General features: G+C 43.8%; 1 protein-coding gene across 6 annotated transcripts in view; it reads right to left on the reverse strand.

Moving 5' to 3' along the window:
• The window catches only part of KCNIP1 (potassium voltage-gated channel interacting protein 1), a 725629-nt gene that overhangs the window by 9357 nt on the left and 689379 nt on the right, over positions 1–26893 (reverse strand). For all 6 annotated transcript variants that reach the window (XM_014569862.3, XM_014569863.3, XM_006115769.4 and 3 more), the window contains 4 exons: positions 20253–20377; positions 7913–7982; positions 4925–4995; positions 1291–1398 (listed from right to left, as the gene is read on the reverse strand). In XM_014569862.3, the coding sequence (XP_014425348.1) occupies positions 1291–1398; positions 4925–4995; positions 7913–7982; positions 20253–20377 (374 nt within the window). The remainder of the gene's footprint in view (positions 1–1290; positions 1399–4924; positions 4996–7912; positions 7983–20252; positions 20378–26893) is intronic.

Consider the following 26893-nt stretch of genomic DNA (forward strand, 5'->3'; position numbering starts at 1 on the left):
CTCTGAGTTTGATTTAGAGGGTCTTTACTAGACCTGCTAAAGTGAAATCCCGAAGATCAATCGTCTTTCCCAGAATGAAGACATGGCCAAAGAGTGCTCAGTTCTCAGCTCTATTACATTGACACATTGATAATTTTGTACAATTTCCCTGAGTGAATCAGTCCCCACCCTCCAAAGTTAGAGAAGCTTCATCCTGTGATTGGAAAGAGACACCTCCAGCACTCAATAGTACTTGTGGTCTTTTGATTTATTAATCATGATTCTTATGGTGAAGACTAAGGATCAAACAGGAATGGCATTCCTTTGTGATACAAGCTGTACAGACAGTGTCCCTGTGCCAACCATCTTACAATCTTACTCCACCTTTCTCAGTTGTTTCGCTTATTCTTGCTAAGCATTTTTGTGGCACCCTAGATGAACAGACTGTTTTATAGAGATTGCAGGCCAAGACATCATTCCTATCAACAAAAGCTGAAAACTGATCACAGACCAGGCAAAACACTGGACAATGGCACAGCAACAAGAGGGTGGGCCGAGACAGTGAGTGAGCACATTACGTAGAGTCTTGGCAGACTTTCAGGCCTTTGTGTCAAGTATGGGCCTTCTTGAATTCCTCTGCATGCTCAGCGTGGCTCTTATTTGCATATACAACTTACACCTTTTGGACACATTAAGCTGAACATATTTCCAAGTAGGCCTTCCAGGAGGCAAAAGGAGCAGGGACTACATGGTCAACAATGTTACATACTCATGGACAACAGATCTGTGTCTGAGAATTCAGCACCAATGTTCAGTGCACAGCCATGAAGAATATTTTGTTGCAGATGCAATAAATCCTTCAAGGGCTAAGCTGGTAGGGAGAGAAAGCACTGTGTTTTTTATTAAATAGGCAAACAGTCTGTTTTGTCTGAGTATTTCAAGCCTTCAATAAATCTTTAGCTAACGCTAGCCATGCTTATAAAGTCATTAGCATAGTCGCTCTCAGACTAGTAATTTGATACCCATCCAAGAGCTACCTTTGTGCATCAATAGATACCTTTATGAATGCAGAATTTGCTCCTGGCTAAAGAATTTTTCTAGGCACGGCATAACACAGGAAAAATACAGGCTCTACAACTGTGCCTACAAAGTGACCATGTGCTTTCCCTTAAATGCCAACAGAAGGAAATGCTCAAACCCATTGCTGATGGGCCCTTAATTATCTGTATGAAACATGGTTTATGCTGTGCAACATAAGCCAGTCAGTCCTTTTAGAAATTAAACAGATGTTGATGCCGTAAAATGCCTTACCTCCTTGTTTATATAGCCATCTTTGTTTATGTCGTAAAGATTAAATGTCCATCTTAGCTTTTCGTGTACTGTTCCTCTCAACAAGATCGAGAGTGCCATCACAAAACCCTGACCCAATGGAGAAGAAAAAAGTTATTTTAGCCTTTTAAAAAAATGGTACAACTTCTTAGAGAATGTTATTGTCATAAACAGCAGCATCCCATAAGAAATGTCACTCCTTGGGCACAGGGAGGAATTAGGATTGGTTGATCTTTAGGAGAAGCTCAATGATGAGGACAAACTAATAAGCATTGGGGAAGCTTATCATTAACGATCTAAGCACTTCGTTTGTATATTTCGTGCTCTAGGAACAGCTAATTCATACTGGATATGCTCAGAGGATGACTCCGATATTAGTATAATTTTTGTCAGATGAGTAACTTGATAGCTAATGTTACATAGTCCACCTGCCTTCCACCGAGCTATTCATGTGGTATCTTTTCCACCATGTACACAGATAGGACAACACATCTATGCCCCTTTTAGCACACACTAATGGCTTTATTCTGGGATGTGCAATGAAGCTGGTTCCAAACACCAATTCCTTCCTGCTTAGATTTGTGACTTTCTGTTCATGTGCCACAAACCCTTGAATACATAGAAGTGTGACTTTTAATGATACGTTTTTGTTGCTGGAGCACCAGACCGGCTTTTGATTAATGAATGGATGTTTTCTCCTTCTAGTGCCAGGGGGCTGAAGATGGCTACTCAATTAGACTGTTATACAAACAAGCTTATTTTTCAGAAAGGAGTCCAGAGGACAATAATCTCATTCTAACCTACATCTACTTGTTCAGCAGTAGAAGCCATACACATCACTGGCCCATCTGTTCCATCCCTGTGACTGGCCTCTACCACTTTGCATCTCCCCCTGCTGCCCCACTCTCTTCCCTCTCCTCCTCTGATTCTGCTGTCAAATCTCTCCAGTCATCTCTCTCCTCCACCTTTGGCAACAGCATTTCCTGTGGTGCTGATAACATTGAACACGCGTTATGAAAACTGGCTTTTGAATACGAACGTGTAGAACTCAAAGATGCTTTGGACAAAATAGCTCATGTAATTTACCAAGCTGAATGTTGCAGTCAGCTGAATTCCTATATCCTATTGCTGTGCATATATCAGCCTTGTATGTGAAGTTAGAAATATGAAGGGTGGATCTGTTTATAATTCTAAATGTGCTAATGAGGGCCATTATTGATGCTCCAGGACTTAACGACTCAGTACGAGTTGGACCTCCCTGGTCTGCCACCATCAGGACCTGACTGGTCCCAAATGAGGGAGTTTGCTAGACCAGGGGACCATGCTGCATTTCAGCCCCTCCCTGCCACTGGTTCCCCAGCACGACTGCGCTCCAGGCCAGCTCCCTGTTCTGGCTGCCGGCCGCCCAGCTCTGCTCCCGGCTAAGCTGCTGGCCCTGCTGCTGCCAGTCCCAGCCGGTCACCACCTCCTGGCCCCACTCCTGGCCAGCCCTGCCTGTGCTGGTCTTGCTTCCCTCCCCCATCCCTCTCCCTGCCACCCAGCTCCGCTGCCGCTGGTCCCCTTTGCTCCCCTCCCCCTGCCCAGCCACTAGCATGCCTGCCAGTGGACTCCAAACTGCTGAGGGTCTTTGAACTATGGATGTTGCTAGACCAAAGAGTCCCAGTTTAGAGAGGTTTAACCTGTACTCAAACCAACAACTTGTGAATGGCCGTGTTTGCCCTATAAGTCAAAACTATGTTTGGTCCTGAAAAGACCAAAGACCAAAGACCATGCCACCTGCTACTGGACTCCATCTTGAACCCAGTACTTTTCCATGGGGATGGGGAATGTGGAAGAAAGGCTTTCCATCTTGGGAAGCTACAGCTGGCCTTTGAAAGTGGCTGGCATACCCTAAGAAGATGCATACACCTTTGAAGAAGCTGTAGACCCAAGTCAGAGTAAAAAATCAACTCTGATTTGAATCTTTTATCTGAGACTAGAACAGCTGTTTAGGGTAAGACTGTAGCAAGTTTCTTAGTGGATTAGGACTAGCTAAGTGGTTTTTGTTCATTTTAATTAAGTAATTTACTTTGATCTGTTTCCACTTGCAAACACTTACGCCCTACTTTTTAATTTAATAAAAACACTTTTATTTATTATCAAGCCCAGTGTAAATAATTGTTGCTGGGGAAGTGGGAGAGCAACCATTGTGCACATCTTGCTTTTATTGATAAAGTGGGCGGACTTCCTTAGTTTTCTCTGGGCAAAACTTTTACACAAAGACAGACAGATTTATTTGGAGTTTTGGTCCCATTTGGAGGTTGGTTTCCTGTGCGCTGAGCCCTTAGAATTGAGTCCTCCCAACACTGAATTGGTTCAGTGTAGGGATGTTAAATATCAGTTAATCGAATAGTCGAGTAACCTCATGAATTCTTATCGGTTACTCGACTATTCTATGGTCCCTGAGGGTGGGGCCGGCAGCCAGTGCCCGCTGTCCTCACTCCTGAGGAGCCCCCTGCCACTCCGCACTGCTGCCTCTATGTCAGAGGCAGTAGCATGGGGTGTCAGGTGGGAACTGGCCCATGAGGGGAGCCAGTTTAAAAACCAGTGCCTGGCTCCTAATACACTTGAAATACAGAACCGCAGCAGGGATAGGTCCCGGAACCTGTGCAAGATGGGACTGAGCCGGGCTGCTGGCCAGCCTGTTAAAAAAGTTACTGCGGGCGAGGGGGAAGGAGAAGCGTGTAGTCTATAGCATTAACCTATAAGCTTTTGTTTATTGGCTAATCGGTTAATCGACTACACGATTACATTCCTAGTTCAGTGTCTCTATTGTGTGGGGCGGGGCGAGGTGTAACCAGAACTCTGTGCCTTGTCTGGGGGAGACCAGAGGACCTGGCCCAGCAGGACAGGGTGACGGGGAACCCCAGAGAGCAGTAAGGTGGGCATCAGTGGCACGATCACCACACCAGGGGACCACCCTACTGGGACATCTCTGATTTTAAGCTGTCGCAATGAGGTCCTTAGATAAAGAGAAAATGCAAAGCCACCTGCAGACAATAGCTAGTAGATTTTTATCTAAAGACTCCAACAAGTTATCCAGAAAACACTAAGGCTGCGTCTAGACTGGCATGATTTTGCGCAAATACTTTTAACAGAAAAGTTTTTCCGTTAAAAGTATTTGCGCAAGAGAGCGTCTATACTGGCATGTGCCTTTGCGCAAAAGATTTGCTTTTGCGCAAAAGCATCCGTGCCAGTGTAGACGCTCTCTTGCGCAAGAAAGCTCCGATGGCCATTTTAGTCATCGGGCTTTCTTGCGCAAGAAATTAACGTTGCTGTCTACACTGGCCCTCTTGCGCAAGAATACTTGCGCAATAGGGCTTATCCCAGAGCGGGAGTGTCAGAGTATTTGCGCAAGAACCACTGATTTTGGACATTACAAAGTTGGTGTTCTTGCGCAAATACTCGCGGCCAGTGTAGACAGGCAGCAAGAATTTGCACAAAAGCAATTGCTTTTGTGCAAAATCATGCCAGTCTAGACGCAGCCTAATAGTTCAAAGTAAAGAGTGGCTGTGGAAGTTGAACAAAACCCACTATGTCTGAGAAAGATGACCAAACTATGATGTGAGTTAATTACCTCAAACTTCACAGAGCCATTCTGTGCCGTGTCAAACGCGTTGAACAGATAATGGGCATACATACTAGCATCTGAAAACACAAAGGCATTGATTATTTTGAAGCTTATTATGCACACACTTTCACTAATGACTATCAGCAACATTCATGGCCTCATTTTGCTTCAGTAACCAATGGGGCTTCTTTGGAAATTGTTTCTGTGAACTTGGTATCAAGGAGTGAAAAATTACAACTCCAGGCTCATTAAGAGTACTCAGAAAAGATCCTTGAAATAAACAAGAATTTATCAACATGGCAATGATCTAGATTTTAGGCTGGGGAAATAAGTGAAGAAAAATCACTGTCTGGAGCAAAAAGGAAAATTAAGCCCACGGGGGCAATTCAAGCATGTTAACAAAGACAGAGAAACTCAGCCCATGCTCCCTTCACATCCATCTTTCTTCTCCATATAAAATGCACTAGGCTTGCAATACTCTAAAAGGCTGTATACCGGTAGCAATATTTTGGTGCTAGCCTTCACTGGTATGTGGCTAGAAAGGAATTCTAAAAACAAGAATATTCCACCAGCTCAGAGTATTGGAGAGCCCATAAATAACCTTTTTAAAAAACTTAGACTGGATAAGATGATTGTTCACTAAACCAGTAAATCCCATGGCTAAGGGAGGCCCCATCTGCCACACAACAGAACAGGTGGTTGGCTAGAAAGGAAAAATAATAAGTACATCTGAATACTGGGTTTGCTCTGTTTACTGAGTGTTTTGACACCAGTCACTTGACTTCAATTTAAATCAATAAAAGCTGAGCAGATTTTATTGTGATATTGATGAGAAATCCCAGAGGACTTTCACAGAGCCTGTGCTGCAGACTGGTCCAGGCAGAAGCAGCTGGTGAAAAGGCTACGATCTCCTATTTTTCTACAACAGCAGAGCACCACAGAAGCACCAAAGATACGTGAATTGTAGATTCACCTGTTACAGAACAACCAACAGAAATATTTATTATCCTTTTGAACCTTAAAATTTGCTATAGATGGGTTTAGAAGCCTTTACATATAAAGCAAGAACAGCCTCTAAGGCCAGATGAAAGACAGCTTTTAATACCAGAAACCACAATAATATGAAGAAAAATTAATCTGATGTATGCCATTATGACCTTCATGTGATTGTGCTCTACTTTGAGAGATGACTTGTATCTCCTTCCAGAATTCCTGCAGCCCACCTTTGGGTGATGAAATCATTTGGAATGAAAAAGGTGTTACAATTTTTAAAGCCAGACTCAGTTACTACCATTCAAATGAGTAAACCAACTAAGAGTGCAATACACAACTGGCTGCTGCATCTTTAAACTAAAAGTTGTACAAGTAAATACCTCCAAAAGAAAACAAAAAGAATGATCAGTAAAGCTCCCTTAGGAAAAGATCTTATTACACAATGTTAAACTGACAAGTTTTGTTTCAGTGACATATAACTTCCATCGAAAAATACTAGACCACTTGTACTGTTTGATAGATGGCAAACAGTACACATGAAGGCTTGAGTGTAACAGAAGCTTTAGTGTTTAGTAACACAGAGAACAACTGTGATAATGAAGTCACACAAATGCAAAATGTTTATAATTTAAAGAAATTTTATTACACCCAGAATGCACAATTTCCTATGTAAAAAGATGTAAAGAATAAGAAATCTGAAACATCAAACCACTTGGGATTGTAAAATGACACACACACTCTGAAAATTGACAGGAAAAATACAGACAATGTCAAATCACAAATTTAATTCTAATGCTGCATTACTGACGTATGCAAAAGCATAACTCTAGTAGAGCACTATATAGTAAGGCAATGGGCACTCAATTAAAATCAATTAAAACCATAATAGAGAAACCAGCCAATGGGAGAGCAGAGACAATTCACAGGACAAGACAGGTAGTCAAATGCCCTAACCACTGTACCACTAAAAAAACTTAAAAAACAACAATGATCCTGTAGCACCTTAGGGTATGTCTACACTACCCCCCTAGTTCGAACTAGGGGGGGTAATGTAGTCATACGGAGTTGCAAATGAAGCCTGGGATTTGAATTTCCCGGGCTTCATTTGCATGAAGCCGGCCGGCGCCATTTTTAAATGCCAGCTAGTTCAGGCTCCGTGCCGCACGGCTACACGCGGCACAGACTAGCTAGTTTGGATTAGGCTTCCTAATCCGAACTAGCTGTACGCCGCGTTCAGAACTAGCTAGTCCGTGCCGCATGTAGCCGCACGGCACAGAGCCCGAACTAGCCGGCATTTAAAAAAGGCGCCGGCTGGCTTTATGCAAATGAAGCCTGGGAAATTCAAATCCCGGGCTTCATTTGCAACTCCATATGACTACATTACCCCCCCTAGTTCGAACTAGGGGGGTAGTGTAGACATACCCTTAGAGACTAACAAATGATAGATATAGAGATAGAGACAGAGAGATAGTATCATAAGCTTTCATGGGCACAATCCACTTCTTCAGATGACAAATAACTTCTTCTAATGATTGTCATCTGAAGAAGTGGGTTGTGCCCACGAAAGCTCATGGTACTTACTATCTATCTATCTATCTATCTATCTATCTATCTATCTATCTATCTATCTATCTATCTATCTATCTATCTATCTATCTATCTATCTATCTATCTAGTCTCTAAGGTGCTACAGGACCATTGTTGTTTAAGTTTTTTTTTTTTTACGTACAGACTAACACGGCTACCCCTCAGTACCACTCTTTATTTTTAAAAAAGTGAGTTGAGCCCTCAATTATCTTTTTCCATGCAACAGGTATGCTAGGAGTCCTATATTTATTTTCTTATTCATTTGTATTTTTGTATTTAAAAACTCAGTAAAACTTCAAAAACAATTCAAAGTTATGACAGGCACTAGCTGAAAGAGTTTTGCTGCCAGCTGGCAATTAAGAATGTTGAGACACGTGTCAATCTGTCTGATAGAAACAAATGGACTCTACTCACCTCCGTGTGGAAAAAACTGTGCATAGATCTGTTTGAAGGTCTCTTCATTAACAACCCCACTAGGACATTCCTGTTGGAAAACCAAGAAAAAACCCAGTAAAGATTCATTTGCAAAATACTGCATGCCCAAAGAACAATTACATTCCTGTATCTGAAGCATTCTGTATGCCTGGTTTGAGCAGCTGAAGAAATTAACAGACTTAAGACTAGAAATCTCTAACTACGATAAGCTCGGGCTCACAACTTACAGAGAAACAAACAAAAATCCTCCCATCATTCAATCCCCATTTTTTTAGCACAACCTGGAAAGTTGACTCATGCCTTTTGCCACATAAATCCTTCATATAATAAAAAAACAAGATTAATATTCATACCATATTTCAGACTTTTCATCGCCCTACAGCAACATGAATTCTTTAACCTTCAATGGAACCCTGGTGGTAAGAGATATTGGCCTCATATGGGGTTGATAGTAAGTACTATTGAGTCCTTATAAATAATAACTACTATAGGCCTCGAAAGATTAAGTAACATTCACTCAAAGGTACTTAATTGAGAATTTTCTGTTGACTTCTGAGGGAAGACGGTTAAATCCATATTCCAGAGGTACAATGAAAGTAAGCGTGGTTCTGACCTCTGGTCTGCATTCAGGTCACAACTCCTCCAACTTCTGCTTTGGGTTGTTTTCTACTATGGGTCACAGAGCGCCGTGGTCTGACCTACATGACATATTTATGGTGTTTCCTAGGTTGGACAACAACTGAATTGCAGAAAGCGTTATTTGCCCTACCTACCCAATAAACCACTTGTCTGATCTATGTCCAAATAAGATTATGTTTACACTCCAGTATCGCTGGCTTGGATTTTGGCAATGCAAACTTTAGGAATGAAACCTGAAAACACGCAGGGGTTTCTAGATTCACGGATTGGATGCATACTCAAACTGAATACAGATGTGCAAACCTGGACTGAGTTTTGAGAGAAGTTATAAGGTATAGAGTTTTTTGGGTGCCCTATTAAAGAAAATGAATGCAGAAAATAAGAGGAACATTTCTAGTGTTTTGCGTTGTGAAGACACCTTTCACTCCTACCAGGGTCTCCTTTAAGTCAATGCACTGCTATTCTGCTTCCTCTGCAGAAAAACAGAAAAATCTTCCCCTTTCATCATAATAGATGTTGAACTTCAAAGCCCACTTCCAGCCATTAGAGTCTGACCTTTTAAAGAAGTTTGTTTAAAAAAAGCTCATGCGGCTTCTGGCCCAATAAAATGCACTGGGACTCACATAAAACACTTTTTGTGTTAACACACAATACAGTTAGCAATTCTTTGCATTTTGAAGTGAAATGTACCACATTTTTTAGCCAGTTAAATAACTGTGTAAGTACTGCCGTGAGATCCAATGGCATTTTCACCAGGGTATAGTAATCCAAAGTTCCCCGATATTTCAGATGTGTCCTGATTCGTATTTCATCCCACAATTCTGGCAGCTCAGCCAATTTTGAAATAGCTCATCTGAAAATACTGGATGTCAACTGTGCAACTGTCTGTGGGAAACATTTTTTGGGTTAAGTAAAAGCTAAAGCAAACAGTTGCCATGTCTCATATTAACAGCCCAGTTCCACCTTTGGACACACACAAACCTCCGAGGATCACATTCTGTGCTGACCTGCGTGTGACATACAACCCCAGGGAAGTCAACAGACAACTGGGCTTCTGAACACCTCACATATGTATCTGAAGATGGGAACTGACTCAAATTGTGTAGAAGAAATTGATGTCCACACGCTGTACCGACTTCTAAGTAACCGAAAGGCTGATGTTGGCAAGTTTTTATCAAATTCAGAGCAAAGCAGAAACAATAACCCTTCCCTCATTGCATGAGGAATAACAGTTAATTCGAGGGAAGGGTTTTGAATCGGACTACCGCGTCTATACATGGCAAGTTAAATCGGGCGAACAGCATTTTAAAACGGCAACCGGCTGCGAATATGCTAATCAATTATTTAAAACCCTCACTTCATTAGCAACTTTGGTATGCTTTATTTGCCTCCCTAGTTCGAACTAGGGGGCAAGTGTAGACATACCCCCCTGGGATGGTACTTAGTCCTGCCATGAGGGCAGGGGACTGGACTCGATGACCTCTCAGGGTCCCTTCCAGTTCTATGATGTCTAGACTACAGGTTTTTTTTCAAAACTTTTTTCGAATAAACTTCCCCTGCGTCTAGACTGCTGCCGCGTTCTCTCGAAAGTAAATCAAAAGAACACAGCAGTTTTCTTGACCGCGGAAAACCTTGTTTTATGAAGAATAATGCCTTTTTTCGAAAGTGCTCTCTCTCAAAAAAGCAGCTCACTTTTTCGAAAGTACTGGTTGTAGTCTAGATGCTTTTTTTTCAAAAGAGGCTTTTTCGAAAGTATCTTTCGAAAAAGCCTCTTTTGAAAGAGGCTTGCAGTCTAGACGTAGCCTTTGATAGGTATAGGCCTTCAGTAATTCAGAGGACAGGCAAGTGAGGGTGACACACCCGCCAGCTGAGGGCACTCTGAGGCTGAAGAGCTGATTCTGCAAGTGGCCAGCCGTAAGAGTGTTGTAAAGATGAATACAACATCGATAGTGAGGACCTCCTATAGAATGACGGTAAAGTATCCATCATGAAGTTATGAACCATTTATGGCCTCATCTCACATTCATCCACTCCGCTCGACATCAGTGAAACTCCACTTTGTTTACATTGCAACGCACACTTGATCTTTCCACTTGGAGGTCTCTTTCCAGAGCATTCCTTGTTTTCATTGTAGTCATACTGATAGGCTATGACCACTAAGATCATGCAAGTGCTGTGAATACATTGCCAGCACACACCAGGGAAAGAATTTTCAGAGTAAACAGACAAGATAAAGGGCGAGAGAAAGGAAAGGAAATACCTACCCCCATTTTACAGATGAAGAACTGAGGCTAAGCTTGATTGGTTCAGAAGATGGCCATGAGCGGGTGATCTAGGGCTATGGTTCCACCATCCCACGTGGCTACTGTCCTAATAAAGGGCCCTTTTCTGAATTCCTTGCACATCTAACCCCACCACTGTAGTCCGTGAAGGCTCACTCCTGTTTTTGATTAAAAACAGAGCCAAACTGCAGACCCTGCAAAGTTCAAGGCTTCTCCCCTGATTTGGAGATGCTAGAAATGCCAGGTCAATTTTCAATTAAAACAGTTTAATCCTTTGTTGCATGATGACAGACTGGGAAATAAACCAATCACCAAGACTATAAAGAACAGCAGCAGGGCTCTAGGCAGCTGGCAGGAGAGTTTATATCCTGGCCAAGCCAACGTTAAGTTTGATGTTAAGAAAATTGTTTCATAGCCCCTCCCAAAAAATGTTTAGTCCAACCTGTCTCCGGACAAAGCTTGGCTGGGTTCCACAAAATGAAAAAAAATCCATTGTGTTTTCATCCTACACTTATCTTTCACCCCAAAGGAAAGACATTACTCATTTATAAATGCATCAATTCATCTGGAAAGGTTAACACTCAAAGACAGCCAGATGCATTCCCAAGTAGCATCACAGAGTGCCTAATTAGGATTGGGTAATATTTAGAGATCTGGGATCAGATCCATTTTAATTGGAACCACAAAATGCCGGATGGGATATTCATGTCCATGATTTACTTATCTTTGAGTTCGTTAGCTATCTTTTAAGAACAGCAAGTTCTTTGACATCACATTTCTTCTCAATGCACCGAATATGAAGAAAAGAAAATGCATGAAAGAAAGAATTTTAAAAGTTCTCATTTGCTGACACCACCTGCTGACAATGTGCATGTATAAACCAAAGAAAAAGGGCATCAGAAAAAGTGGACTGAATTTATCAGCTCAAATCCCCTTACCCTGTAGATAACGTCAAAGGGGGAGGAAGGAGGAGATTGGTATTGAAGTGTGTCAATGGAGAGATATAAATCACATGCAAGTTCATATTCTTCATGTATAGAAATTAGATCCCCATCTCAGACCATCTTCCTTCTTTCATAGAGAAATCTAAAACTGGCCCACCCACTATCTGAATGTCAGTAATTTATGACAGATTCAATGAAATGAAAAAGAAACCAGGCGTTCAATGCCCCGAAATCATGTTTACTTGTGCCTGCATGTCCTGACTTTTGTCCTCTCGATCCTCTACCTCAAGGGCCACAAACTCAGCTCTCAAACTCAGCATGAGATCTTGTTGTTTCGGGTGCAGTTAGAGGTTAATCAATTAACCGTGTAACCGATAAGCTGATGTATATCAGTTAATGATATTGATTAAACTCAGTCAGCTCCCTGGGAGGAAGTTTCACTTTGACAGGACAGTGAAGCCTCCTGCAGGGGAGCCAGGCCAGCAGGGGATGGCAGCCCTGCTCCTGAGGAGGCTACGCTGTGGGCTTTTCAGTATAAAACTAAGCTTAGTGCGCGTCACTGTGTAACCACTAAGAATTTTCATCGGTAATATGGTTACCGTATGAAACGATTTTTAACATTCCTGGTGCCGAATGCCCTGAACAGGAACATTTGGCACCTTAGAAAACTAGGCTTCCAGCAAAGAGTAAAAGCCCATCTTGCATGTCACTTCAGTGGCAGCAGGATTAGGGGCCTTATTTTCGCCTGTTGGCAGAGACTGAATGAGGATTTGCTAAATATAGCAACGGTATGGCAGACTTCCCAGTTAGACCAGCATCTTCTAAGTGCTGAGAGAAGCTCCTAATAACACAACCACTTGTGAGTTCTTTTGAAGTGGTTGTTTTATGTTTCTTTCTCCCATTTTTGTGTCTTTTCGAAGCTCTAGAAGCCACTTGTAGTGGCCTAAATATTTGCCAGCCCTCTTCCCATTTAGGAGGCGTTCTTGAACAAATGGACTGACAGACAGATGCACAAACATTTCTAAAATCTATAGACAGAACTGCAGTGTCTATTAGTGGTGGAATACATAAGCACATAATACACAACAGAAGCACTGATGACAATGTGCTTTTCCCTAATTAAAATACACAGCCAGCTGCAAAGACTACAGGGCATTATTAGATTATAATTTTGGACTGTTCTTGTAGAATATCATGATCATTAGTAAAATGGGATAGGATAACATAAGGCTGCGATATTTTTCTAAAAGTTCAAGTTTGTAGCTTTCAGTGGAATATAGCAGCATAGAATCTCATCAGTTAAACCTAGTTTCCACCAATAACTGCAGGGAGATAAATTCCTTCCTGACCCCTAAAATCACAAATGTATGCCCTGAAGCAGCTAACTGCCTTTACTGAAGGCAATACATTAATCTTCAAACGGACTGATCATTAAATTAACCACTCTCTCAACTTCAACCACTTTACCATGTCTCCGACAGCACTGAGTACTGGATACGTTGTCTGAGGATTTATTTCCTTTTTTTTGTTCAAAAATGTGCCTGCCATTATTTTCATCCAGTATCTCCTTAAACAAATATAGTTTCAAGACAGCTCAAAAATGTAATTTTTGATCATTTGTCCGCGTATCTTTTAGAACTGTAAATACTTCTAGGAACAGCCTCCTCTAATCTCTTCCTTTTCCATGATAAATTAACAATCCCGGCTTGATAAAATCACCATCCCCCGTTTGTGATCAAAGAGCTGATGTGAGAGACTGAAAAGACCAATCCATAACTACAAACCACGACTGTGGGTGTTTACTGTGTCAACACTTCTTTCTGAAGCGGCTCCCACTGTGACAGCAGGTCGGGCCCGCGTGCCTGATGATACTTTTCTGAATTTCCACATGATTATTTTTGCTTCTGACACTCCATCTGGACGCTGTGCGAGGCTTTGAATCAAACCTTGAGGAGTGCTTCGGAAAGGCAACTGCTTTTCTCAGCCGTCTGTAACTGGACTGCTTTCAGATGCATATGCTCGTTCCAGTTCATTTGCACTTAATTGATCACAATTTTGTTTTATGAGTGCCAAATAATGCTCAAGAGTCCTCATTAGTGCTTCCGCATGACTTAATCAAGTTGACTGAGAAGATATGAAACAAAGCAGGTATGCCCATGCTCACTTTAAATTCCATGGTAGGCACAGCAATTTCCCTACTCAAGAACGATTTCAGCATTTTGCTTCACACCAAAAGGAATCAGTGTTCCAGATAGTCCGCTAAATTCAGTGCACGATATTCACACGAGTACCGCCTGAGAGTACACGGGAGTTCATGGTTGTTGCCACATTTCTACAGAATCTGTGCTGTGTCACATGGGTACGTTCTCATACCCGCACTGGTCTGTTGATGATCAACTGGATATTAAAACTTGCCACACCATGCTTCAGAATCCAGGTTGGTCCAGCATCATTCACTGACCAAGATATGCCAATGATGCTGATTTGCTTGTGGAGAAGTCAGAACATTGTTGACCCACCATCCAAGGTCTGCAAGCCACCACCTCCCTTATGGGATTGAATAGCTCATGGCAGAAGACCCAGGTGTAGGATCTTGGAGCTGGGCCACCAGAAGCCCTACTGCATGTGGGGTTGAGTACCACACAGACCTTTGAGGAGTTCATCTACCTACGCTGTAAGCAGAGCTCAAACAGCCACAGCAAACTAGATTCTTTTCAACAAACAGGTCTTAACACTCCCTGTATAACCATCTCACTTATGGATGCAAAATTGTCTTTGCACTGAGACAAAGCACAGCATCTATCAAACCTGGGTATCACAGGTATTGCTATATGGGTCAGAAACTTGGACCCACAAACACTTGAGGTGCCGAGAGGGTTATGTATGTGCTGTCAGTGACCTGAGCATGGAATGTCAATTTCATAGAGAGCTGACCTTCCTTCCATCACTCATTATGTTCTTCTTCAGTACAGACAAAACCACTCCTACACTCTGCGCTCTTTGGCTCTCCACTGACACAAGGAGGAGGGCGGCCCAAAAGATTCACAGATTTTCAGGATTGAGCCAGATTTGGGAGTTTCTCTGCCCAATGTCTGGTGTGTTGCCATCAGTCTGTGGCTGGTTCAAAGGTCCTCCAGAGATTATGCATTTTGACTATTTGATCATTTGGATAGTTTCTTAGCAATATTTAACGCACAATCCTTTTCGGTCTAGTAAGGTGATACATTATTATTTGCAGGACCAAATGCAGTACTATTTAAGACAATGGGAATGTTACTCTTGATTTGAATGGTAATGGATTAACTTTTAGCTGAACATTGCTTCTTGTTTATGTACCCACTTCTCATACACTTCCCAATGTGCCTGAATCCATGGAGGAATGAGAGAATTAACCTCTAGTTGCTTTTCTTTAAGGTGCTGGAACCAAATGCATATTTTGCAGAAGCCCATTAAAAATAAGCAATACCACAGGGCAGTGTGTGTAAATCCAGCATCTTTTACTGCTTCTAAAATGCTAAACTCCTAAAGAGAACATAAAGAGAACTACTGAAAGAGTTGCTACTCTTTTAGCTGCTTGAATAAGAATATAACTTTACCAATTACATTCAAGGACTGTCAAGTGATGTTGAATGCTAACTGGCAAGTGTGTGGAGTGGATAAAAATAAAATAAAATAACCCTAGCAGTGTTCAAAAGTAAGTGTGCACTGTAAGTACAAGGAGCACTAAGAAATGCACACTTGAAGTGGAGGACACTTAATGCTTATCTAATCTGGGTCAATGATTGTTCGGAGTTCTATTGGCATTGCCTCTTTCAATGCAGCTTTGGAATTTAGGTTAGAATTTGAAATACCTCAGATTTTCCTGCCTTTGATTTCACTTCCAGGGATTATTGACAGGATTATATTCTGTGGGAACATCAGACTTTCATATGGCTCTTCGTTTTGGTCTTTGAAGACGTTAATTTTCAGCCGACAGTAAAGCATTACTTTGACTTCACATCAGATCTATTTACCATCGCCACGACAACTGTAGTGACATTCACACCGAATGGAAGACTAGAACAATTGGGAATTGGGCTGGCTTTATGAATGATGGGTCTGTAATTTTATTTGTGGGCTATTTAGCATTAAACAAATTGTTTTTTGGAGTTAACAACTCCAACAATCTGCTAATGAAAAGGCCCAGCCATTTTAGATGCATACAATCAATCCTAAAAGAAATACAACTTCAAAAGCATTTCTGAAGGGCCTTGTTTCCCTTAGGGGACAGCCTACTACCTGGAGTCCTACCTTGCTTTTTATGTAGGCTGCTGGCTCCAGTCACAAACTCAGGAGTAAATGCAACACAACCAGAGTCAGGTCAGTGTCCTACTATGAAAGCTGGCTACTTCAAGGGTTGCAAATAGACTCAGAACATGAGAAACACGAGGTGAGGGAGAGGACACCCTTTATTGAATCAGCTGCTGCTGGTGAAAGAGAGAAGCTTTCGAAGTGCACAGGACTCTTCCTCGGGTCTGAGAAATGTCCTCAGAGGGTCTTGTGCACACTGCAACTAAAAACCTGTAGCTGGCCGCCCCCCCCCCCCCCCCCCGGTCCTCTGGAGCTTCCTGAACTCCATGTGCCACTCTGAAAGTGCTGGGAGAGTGGGGGAGGGGGAGGTACGTGGGCCTACCAGGAGGAGAGAGACACAGAGGGTGGTGAGGGGGTTAAGAAGGAGCTTGGCTGCCAATGGGTGCTCATTTTTCCCTGTGGGTGCTCCAGCTCCAGAGCACCTATGGTCACCACTAAATACAAGGTGGAATGGGCTATTCAGAACACAGAGTTAACACATTTCAAGGGACCATTCAAGGTGAAGTGGCCTGGTAGCACTTCTCCATCATAAGGGAGAACAGATAAAGAGCAAGGAAAGCAGGGAGGAAGGGCAATCTGGTATCTCTATTCAAACCATGCTTTTAGTACCTCACACAGTTATGAATTTAAGCTCCCAGACTTGTGTTTTTGATAGTATCGAGCAAGGTTCCTTTCAGGAGGAGGACTGGCCATGTAGTGAGTGATCGTTTTGTGAAAAGTGTCCCCCCACGGTGACGTGGCATCTTGGATTTTGATCGTTTTTCCATGCAAGTTCACTTGAGAGCGTAGGGATTTGCTGCCTTCACCCACAAAATTGTTATTGGGGCATTTAGGGGACTGGATGAGGCCCATCAAACGTCGCAATCGCAGGGGAAGGACTCCTCGACCTTGAAAGGTGTGTTGTGTGGGAAGTGGATCATCATACGGGTGGAGGTGTGTCTAAAGGTGGTTTATCTCTTGTTGTGCCAGGGGCTGTTGCTGCTTTGAGTTGGCGTGTCTTGAGTCTGATGGAAAACTAGGTGCAGTTGGCAGTAATCAATCGGCTCAAGTTAGAGCAGCTTCTAGGTTGCTCTAATGTGGACTCAGGACCAAGAAGGTATCAGTGAGGGTCGCAACTGACTTGATAGTTCTCCACTCCCATTTATTTCACCCAGTTCAAACTGGATGTTGTAAATAATTTGGCCCATCATGTGAACTTCTGTCACGCCTGCCATCATTACATCTAGGCGAATCACGGAAACGAAGCGGGACCGCTAAGATCACCCACGAAAAGAGAATAAGCACAAGCCAAGTATGGAACGTGGCCATATAACCACCGGTGATTTGAATCTCCAGATGGCACTGTAACACCATCACAAAAAACAAATGGCTGACAGTTGTAGGAAAGAGGGGATCAGCTGAGTCAAGGTGCCTGCTGTGTATAATTACCCATCCCATCACAATGACGAGTTATTGCCAAATGCTAAAGCCGCCCTTTCATTTTGACTGAAAAACAGCATAGTAATACTTTAAGCACTGAGTGCCTCACAGGAGAAAAGCACACCATTACGATTGTGTTGTCCTAACAATTTTGTGCACTACAAGATCCGGGTAACGATGTGAATTAACACCAGACCTTCCATGATGGTAAACATAGAAAATCACTGATAAAATGAACTTGTTAATCATGCGTGGTAATTTCTCCATATTGCAAAACAATCACACAATTCGTCTCTGAATTTAGAAGTGGCAGGGGCCAAGAATCAGGCAGAGTAGGAGGGCTGCCGTACTGAAATTTGCAGTACCTGTCCATTTTGCAGTGCATGTGATCGAATCACTCGCTTACCCCAAGAGGCAATGAAAATCAGTGAAGCTGAACACACGCAGATTTCCCAGCCAATGTGACAAGGTATTTCAGGGACCTCAGAGGTGTTTAACATCCTGATCAGCTGTGCCAATACAAGAAAAAGTTCTTTGTAATGTACAAACAAACAAACATTGAATGGGAAAAAAACTTACAGATGAATTGAGGGTGAGGTTCTCTTCTTGGCTTCCTCAGCTGAGCTGGGAAATGAGGGTTTCCTTTACGTCTAATCTCTCAGAACTTGGGTATATTGTACAGTGCAACCCCTCTCCCTGACCTTCAATATAGTTCCCTGAACGCAAATGGGCAGAAGCTGGTGTCGTTTTGGCCACACCCTGCACGTGCCTGTCCCATTGGGGTGGGGGAAAGTGAGCTGCATCCTTTCAAGTGCTGCAGAAACTGGCTTCTCTGCCCTATGGAGCAACTGTGGCTCAGATTAATGTCTCGGGCACATGCTTCTCTTAGGGCAACAGTTGTGGGGAAGTGCCACTTGTTCAGGCCCCATCTAGACTTGTGGGAAGATCAACGCTGCTGCAGACGATCTTCCGGCATTCGATTTAGCAGGTCTAGTAAAACTCCACTAAATCAAATGCCAAAGGCACCCCCGTTGGCATCAGTACTCTTTGCTGTCTCAAGGAGTGGGGGAAGTCAATGAGAGCATTTCTCCCATCGACCTCCCGCTGTGGGAGTGATGCTGAAGTTTGGCTTACAGTACTTCGACTCCAATAGCACTTGACTTCTATGGGTTACCTTCGGAAGCAAGTATCGAACACAGTGGTACTCAGACTGAGGCTCACGAGGTGCAAGTGGCTCTTTGAAACACATGATATTAAAACACTGGGTGATTTAAACAATTAAACAAGCACAAGTTATTATCCAGTCAGGACACTTTTGCTATGTTATTAACCAATTAACCAATTGTTGCTAATAAAATAATGATACTTGGTCAGTTATTTTGCTATAAGAATAATACAGATGTATATACCAAATAATTCCCATCACACTGCTTAAATATGAATATATGAAACGACGAATTCTCACTACCGTGACTCCTTTGGGCAGTACTGATCAGTAATTCGACTCCTGGACTACTGTGATTTGAATATAACTGATCTACGAGAATGGACTCAATTCCACAGAGTTTTCATGGGCCAGCAGCCAGGGCTTGCAAACATGGGACCGGCTGGCTAGGAGATATTATTTACATTGGGCCAGATTTTCCACTTAAATCAATTAGAACGGGCAGGGAGTAAGTTACCACAGCATTTGGCCCAGTGTGTATCTGCTGCATGTGAAAATTATGAAAAGTTAGAATTTTTTCTTTAAAAACTCAACTAAGTGAAAAAAAGACCTGAATAATTCAGTCCAACTCATCAAATCAACATACCAAGAAGGTAAAAAGTACTCATGTGCAGATAGAACAGAGGGAAATACAAATATGCAAAAGACATTTACTCCCTATATTGGGCAAAAATATGGCAAAACACTGTGAAGGGAGCTGAGAAATGTTAATGAAAATATATGATCAGTGCAGAGTAAAATTATAAAGGACGTATTGGTTTGGAAGAGACATCTGATGGGCTTCACTATAAAAGAATCGGATTATATTCTGAATCGAAAGTGCAGAGAAAGCATGTGATTTTGTGGACGTGTATGTCAGGAGAGGAGAGTGAACACGAATGGGGAAGAGCGCACAATTGTCTTTTATATAGAGGAAAAGGTCCCTTTTACAATTAATAAATGAACAACAGATGTATTAATCCAGAATTGAATATTTGTTAGGGAGTCCGAAAGGCTGCTTAACAGCCATGGCTTATAACCATCTGCAATACCTTCTACCGATATGCTTAGAACTATGAAACAAGCTACTCATGCACGTAATGTGCTAACACCATCATCAGCCATGTAGAATTTTGGTATGACGTAGGACGACCAAGAGACCACTAACCTGGTGGACTTAAGGGTTCTGGGGATCTGCTCCAATTCCAGCCGCTATGGCTTTATATTGTAAAGCTGTGATTTGCGCTAATAGATCTCACCTCTGTTTTATGCAGATTAGGATGCCAGGACAAATGTTTATACAGCTTTTCTCATGCATATCTCACTGTGGCAATGAGAGGGCTAGAACTCACATCCTCCTGGTTCGTTGTTACTGGGAAGAAAGCTATGGAACACAGATGAATACTGTAGTTTGGATCCTATGCAGGGGCGATGGTGACACACACAGCCTAGCCAATTCATTACAATGCTTTGGTTCTTACGTTTTTAAATCCTCTGTAAAGCACTTGAAGTTCCCTCTTTGTGAAATTGGTTTGTGCTTCAAGCTGTTCCAGTCCTTCGGGCCGATAGCACACTGTGGTCATTTCTAATTCATCTTCAATTTTATCTAAAGAAAAGATATGGAAACATTTACTTTGGTTGCAACCTTTGCTATATTGAAGTGATGTACAGAGCAAATAACTGGAATATTGATGCATCTCAAAAACACCAAATAAGAGACGAACTAACAAGGAGTTTCTCTGTACAACTTCTTTCAACCCTTTAAAAGCAAAATTAAAACCAAAGAGTAGAGCAATACCCAAAAGTCCTTATGAGGGGTAAACATTTTGTAGTATTCTGCTCCCAAGGCAGAAACTTGATGACACAAAGAGGACCGGTCGCTTATCAAAGTCCCACTAACGAATGGTGGCAGTTTCACGTTTAAATTTTTAAACATGTAAAATGTAAAGGTAAAAACGTGTTAAAAATTTTGTAAAAAATTTTGTAAGCCGCCCAGAATATTTTAAATAGAGAAGCGGGGTAAAAGTATTTTCAATAAATAATAAATAAATAAATAAATAAATACCCACACAATGCACACAGGCAGAATCCATTTGGGGTGCTAGTCTTGAAGAGCATGCAAGGGTCAGTGGTAATTGACAGAGCAGATGTGCTCCCACATATTACACAAACACGTGTTATAGTGAATGGAAATAGAAGGAAACTTTCTTTTGTACGCTAACAAAAGAGCTTGGCTTATTGGAGACGTTATGGATCACATTAATCCCAGGTCTAATTCAGGTCAAGTCCAATGAAGCTACATCTAGGAGCCTTTTGGGGGAAGTAGGTAAGTGCCCACATGGATGTGGTGCGAAAGTTTTTCTTGTGAAAGGACATGCGTGTGGACATAGACAGCCATTCCTCCCCCCATGTGGCTTGTACCTTGCAGAATTCCGATTTGGCTAGCAGTGCCAAAAACACATAGATATGAATAGATGCCAGTCTGAGACAATCAAAACCAGTCCTGAAGCCAGAGGTGACTCTTTGTCACAGCTGTCCCCTCTCCTTCCTAAGCCATGAACCCAAACCATCTCTATAACAGAAAGCTCAGTGCGCACTTCCAGTATGACCTCCAGTGGCTGTTGTACACACCTATGGCAAAGCTACTCTATTTGTGTCCTGTAGAAATCAGTTGGGTTACCGTGGTGAAATACGGAGATTCCTGCTCAAATGCACAAGGTAAAACTAATGGTCAGAGATGGGTTTGAAAAAGAAAATTCTCCAGGGGTCCAGCAGAGGAATCAGTCTGGAAAGGGAAAATAGTGGGATTGGGAGAGGGGGAGATATAGGCAGGGATGGCTGGGAGAAAGGAGCCACAGTGAGGGGAGCACAGGATCACCAGGGGGTAGGGTTGGGCTGGGGGCAGAGAGGGAAAGGAGCCAAGCTAGGCAGACAATTGCTGGGGGAGGGGGGGCATAGATGGGCTGGGGGCAGCTGGAGGGCAGAGGGAGGAAGGAGCCAAGCAGGGATGGGGCACAGAGAGGGGAAGGAGCCAAGCTAGGCACAGAACTGCTGGGGGGCAGAGATGGGCTAGGGGTGGCTGGGGGGCAGAGAGAGGAAGAAGCCAAGCTGGTCATAGGATAGCTATGGGGCACAGTGGGGAAGTAGGGTGAAGGGGCATCTCCAGACAAGAGATGTTAAGGACTAGTCGACTAGTCAACTCCCACCCTCTTGTTGCGTCTATCAGATAGAGGCAGCAAATGGGCAGGGGAGGGAAGAGGGGATACTTCAAAGAGGCACATACTCAGGCTCCATGTGACGCTGATGCTTTGAAACGCCGTGGTGGTGTTTCAAAGGGGCAGCGTCAGGATCAGCTGTGCTGGGGTCAGCTGGGGTCAGCTTGGTGTGGCACTGCCACTTTGAAACACCAAGAGGGCATTTCAAAGGGGCAGCACCTCACAGCTGAGCTTGGGTTATATGCGGCGCTGTCCCTTTGAAATGCCACCATGGCGTTTCAAAGAGGCAGCACCGTATGGAGCCAGGGGTCAACTGGAGATCCAGCTGATCCCAGGCTCTGGGGAAATGCTGTGCGGAGCCGGCAATCAGCTGGAGAGTCCCCAGCTCGTCCCGGATTCTGCTGAAATGCTGCACAGAGCCTGGGATTTTAAAGTGGCAGTGCAGAATGGAGCCCGGGCTCAGCGGGGGACTTTGAGTCCCCCACCGATCCCAGTCTCCATGCTATAACTTCTGTTTTGGAATGCACAAGCGACACCGCTGGGGACTCTTGTACATTTCAAAGTTGGCACCTGCATGCAGCCCAGAATCAGTGGGACTTCCCGCTGGCCCTGGGATGTACGTGGAGTTGTGCATTCTTCCTTTGAAATGTACAAGAGGCCGAGCTGGTCTATATGCAACTCTTCAAATAGCTTGTTAGCAGAAGGAATGTATATGGGGAATTTTGAAATGCTGTCAGTGGCCACATTTAAGACTGGACTTGACAACTACCCACCTATCAGAAATAATAGAAATCACTCCTGCCAGGAGGAGGGGGCCTGGATTTGAATGAACTTTAAAACGTCCAATCAGAGTGACTGTGCGCTTTGCTACAGGAAACGCTGCAAGCCCCTCCCTCGCACAAGTTATTACTTCAGGAAACTAGATGCTGCACCCTAAAATATTCTAATTCCTGACTGGAAAAGAGGAATTTGAGTATTTTTGCTGTCTTTTCCTCTTTCCCAGCTACCTGGAGTATTCATGCTCCATGGATCTAGCAATCAACCCCAAATTTGAAGACTGTCACCAATCTGCGTCATTATGAAATATTCAATCATTAAAATATGTACAATCAAAACCCAAGTGCTTCCTTGCTCCCTGCCCCTGGACACACACATCACACAAGCAATGCATGTTCGGCAGAAGATATTTCAAGCTGATCACCCCTGTTCTTCCAAACGTGATAATCCTTTTATGGGACTATGTTGGTAATGAAGATGAATGCCACTGCACATACTTGGAAAATTTGGCTCTTGGGGATTTGTGGCCCTCACCTTCAGATCATTTTAATGGCAACACCACAAGATGTTAAATTGAACATCTTGTCAAAAGGAACCTACATGAGCGAAATGGAGTGAAGGCAAAGGGATTGGGACTAAGGTTAGTTCAATTGAGAACAGCATATTTTATTAGTGATCTAGCTGAGAGGCAGCAGCAGAAGGGAAACAGATGAGCAGAGAGCAATGGTGGAGGAGATGGGAAAGGGGACAGTGAGGTTGGACACACAAGCAGAGAGAGACAGAGCCCTCGAAAGGAGAAGAATGAAGAGACACCCCTAAAGACGGCGGAGAGAAGAGAATCTGGAAAAAAGAGATACTGTTAGAAGGAAGAGGAGGGGTTGGAGGAGAAAGTAAAAAAAGAAGGAGCTGTGAGATGAAAAAAAAAGACAGGTGGCTTCGGGTGTGTCTACACAGCAAAGTTATTTTGGAATAACAGTCGTTATTCGGAAATAACTATGCGAGCGTCTATACGGCCATTCCGTTATTTTGAAAGAATTTCAAAATAACGGACGGCTTATTCTGAAATCTGTAAACCTCATTCTATGAAGAATAACACCTATTCCGAAATAGCTATTTCAAAATAAGGCCTGTGTAAACACTCCACTGCTGCTATTTCGAAATAGCCCCTTACCAGGGCCAGTCTAAGTTATTCCTCCTGGGGCTCTAAATCGAGGTAGCACGTCTACATTGGGGGAGCCTGCCTCGGACTAATTTTGAGGCTTCCCTGCAGTGTAGACGTGCTATTTCGAAATAAACTATTTCGGAATAACTCTTCCGGAATAGCTCATTGCGAAATAACTGTGCAGCGTAGACGTAGCTTTTGGAAAGAAAGGATGGGTGGGAAATAAAATGTCCTAAGATAAAGAAGTGGAATATGGGGGAGGAAGGAGGGAGATAAAAAGAAACAATGTGGTGGAGAAAAAGATCTTAATGAGGGAAGGAGAAGATAAATGGGAAAGAGAAAAAAAGAGAATATCAGTCATCAAGGGATCCAACCTAGGGAGACCCACCTCTAGTCTGAACATGATGTTTCCATGAGTAGAAAGGTGAGATTTGCCTTGAAATGAATTAAGAAGTCACATTTTCAATCTGCCCGGCTCCTACCCCATACAATCAACCAGACTATACCTGTCAGCCTGTGTGTCTCCTCCCCCTGCAACTTCCCATAGTTTAACAAGCATTGCAGCACCAAGACAGTATTTAAGGTTAAGTTCCGTTTGCTTTCTCCTTCAACTCACATTCTCAAACCTTATCACCTTTAGTGCCTAGGCAAATGTCCTATCCCCTAGCCAGTCCAGGACCTGACCCACATGTCCCTTATTCTGCCTTCCTAATGCTGGCTCCATTCTTGAAGGAGCCTGGATCGGCTGTCTAGTTGCTCGGGGGGCACAGTAGGGGTATGTCTAGACTACCGGGTTTTGTCGACAGAAGTTTTGTCGACAGTATCTGTCGACAAAACTTCTGTCGACAAAGAGCGTCCAGACACATTGAGTTCTGTCGACAAAGCAAGCTGCTTTGTCTAGACGCAACCCTACAGGCAATAACACCTTCTGTCGACAGAACTCTGTCGACAGAAGGTGTTATGCCTCGTAAAATGAGGTATACCAGCGTTGACAAAACTGCTGAGTTCTGTCGACATTATGTCGACAGAACTCAGCGGTAGTGTAGACGCTGGTATAGTTTTGTTGACAAAAGTCCACTTTTGTCGACAAAACTCAGTAGTCTAGACACACTCCGAGACTCAAACCCACCACCTCTCGGGTCCCCCGGCAAACACCCTATCCCCTGGGCCACTCCAGAATCCACCCCACCTACCTACCTTCCAGGCCAAATGTCTTGTGTTAGAACATTCCATGCGCCTTTCTGTGCACTCGCTGGGGCCAGCATTCCTGCTTGTATTGCCTACTGGTTTGATTGAATAAAAGATATTGCTAGAGTGTCAATCATGGCAGATGCCAGGCGCAGAGGGGAGGTGGAAGACAAGCACATCAAACAATTAATTTGACTGTTTTGCCCAACCAGGGTTTGATTAATTAAACTTGACTTAAAAAAAATTCCTGCACAGCCCACCCCTTGCGTGTCTTACTCCATGACAGACAGAGCTGCTATCTGAGGAGATGTCTGAATTCAGGCCCATTGATTTAAATGAGAGCTGTACGTATTTTCCACAAGGGGCTCACGCCTGTGGAATTTGCTTCTCCTGCCTTGCCTGCTTTAGAGCAACTGACAATTTAGAAGGACAGAACTTCGAATGCTTATGGAAAAGTGGGCTGATCAATCACAAGATGAGGGACCAGTAGGGGCATGCTATAGACTGCAGGGTGAGACTAGGAACCAGGATGAGCACCTCTATAAACATCTGTCTATAATATGTACTGGAAAGTTGCGTTATCATGGATTTCAATCAGGGACGTATGCTGGAAATCTCATACAGTCACAGGTAAAATGCCTTGGAATTCTATAACAACTTTGCAAAATGTTTTGTGTTAGAACATTATTTAACCAGCTCCTGGTCATTTGTAGTAGAACTCATTCTATCTCTAAACATTGAATTGAATTGAGGGTTGTCTAGGTGCAAATGATCATGACCTAAATTTCGTTCGTTGCGGACAATCAGAATATAGTCTCGATCAATGACATATCCAAGGTGCTTTGAAAATGCTCATTTTCCGGAGGTTGAAAATGACGATGACCAATACAGGAAGAGGAAGTATCTATCTATCTATATCAAAAAGTTTTTCTTGTGTGATGAGAGTGAGGTCATTGCGCCACTCATCTCCGAGGGTCTGCACTCCAATGGCCTCTCTCACACAGACACTGTTCGGGGACCAGCAAAGCTCCCTGGCTGCCTGAACTGGGCAGATTCCGCCTCCCTGAAGGAGGACAAGGGGGCAGCGGCAACAGCCCCTCACTGCACTTGGGGCCCCAATGCTCTGGTACCTAGCTGGGAACCACTGCCTCCGGCAACCTTGAGCCAGGGCCAGGAGAGCTCAGGCCACCACCTGCCTAGCACTTCAGCCCCGATTCCCCTGGTGGCCAGAAGGAGGCCGAGAGGCTGGGGCTGGCTGCAACTATGGATGGGGGTGAGGAGACCGAAAGGCAGGGGGAGGCTGGGGCTGGCTCCAACTGGGGAGGGGGACTGGAGAGACCAGGGCTGGCTGTGATCAGGGAGGAGGTGGCTGAGAGGCTGAGGGAGGGGAGGGAGAGGGAGATGGCGCTTGGCTGCATCCAGAGGCGGATGTGTGTGGGGGGAGACAGGCCAGGGCTGCAACCAGTGAGGGGGTGGGGGGGCAGGGAGGCTGGGGCTGGCTGCGACTGGGGATGGAGATGGGGGGGACCTGAGAGAGGAGAGCCAAGAGGCCAGGTCTGGGTGGGCTGCAGTCGGTGGGGGCGGGGGGAGCTGAGAGGCCAGGGCAGGCATGGCCCCCGGGGCTTGGAGGCCAGGTCTGGTGCAGCCTAGGCCCTCTCCAGTGTCCTTGCCTACTGTCTCCCTTCCCTACATCCTCCCCAGCTGCTGGGTGTGGCGCAGCACCCAACTTTCCCCTCCCTGGCTGCTGAGTGTGCCATGGCCCACAGCTCTTCCCTCCCTG

The sequence above is a fragment of the Pelodiscus sinensis genome, chromosome 17 (assembly GCF_049634645.1).
Source record: "Pelodiscus sinensis isolate JC-2024 chromosome 17, ASM4963464v1, whole genome shotgun sequence".
Taxonomy (NCBI): Eukaryota; Metazoa; Chordata; order Testudines; family Trionychidae; genus Pelodiscus; species Pelodiscus sinensis.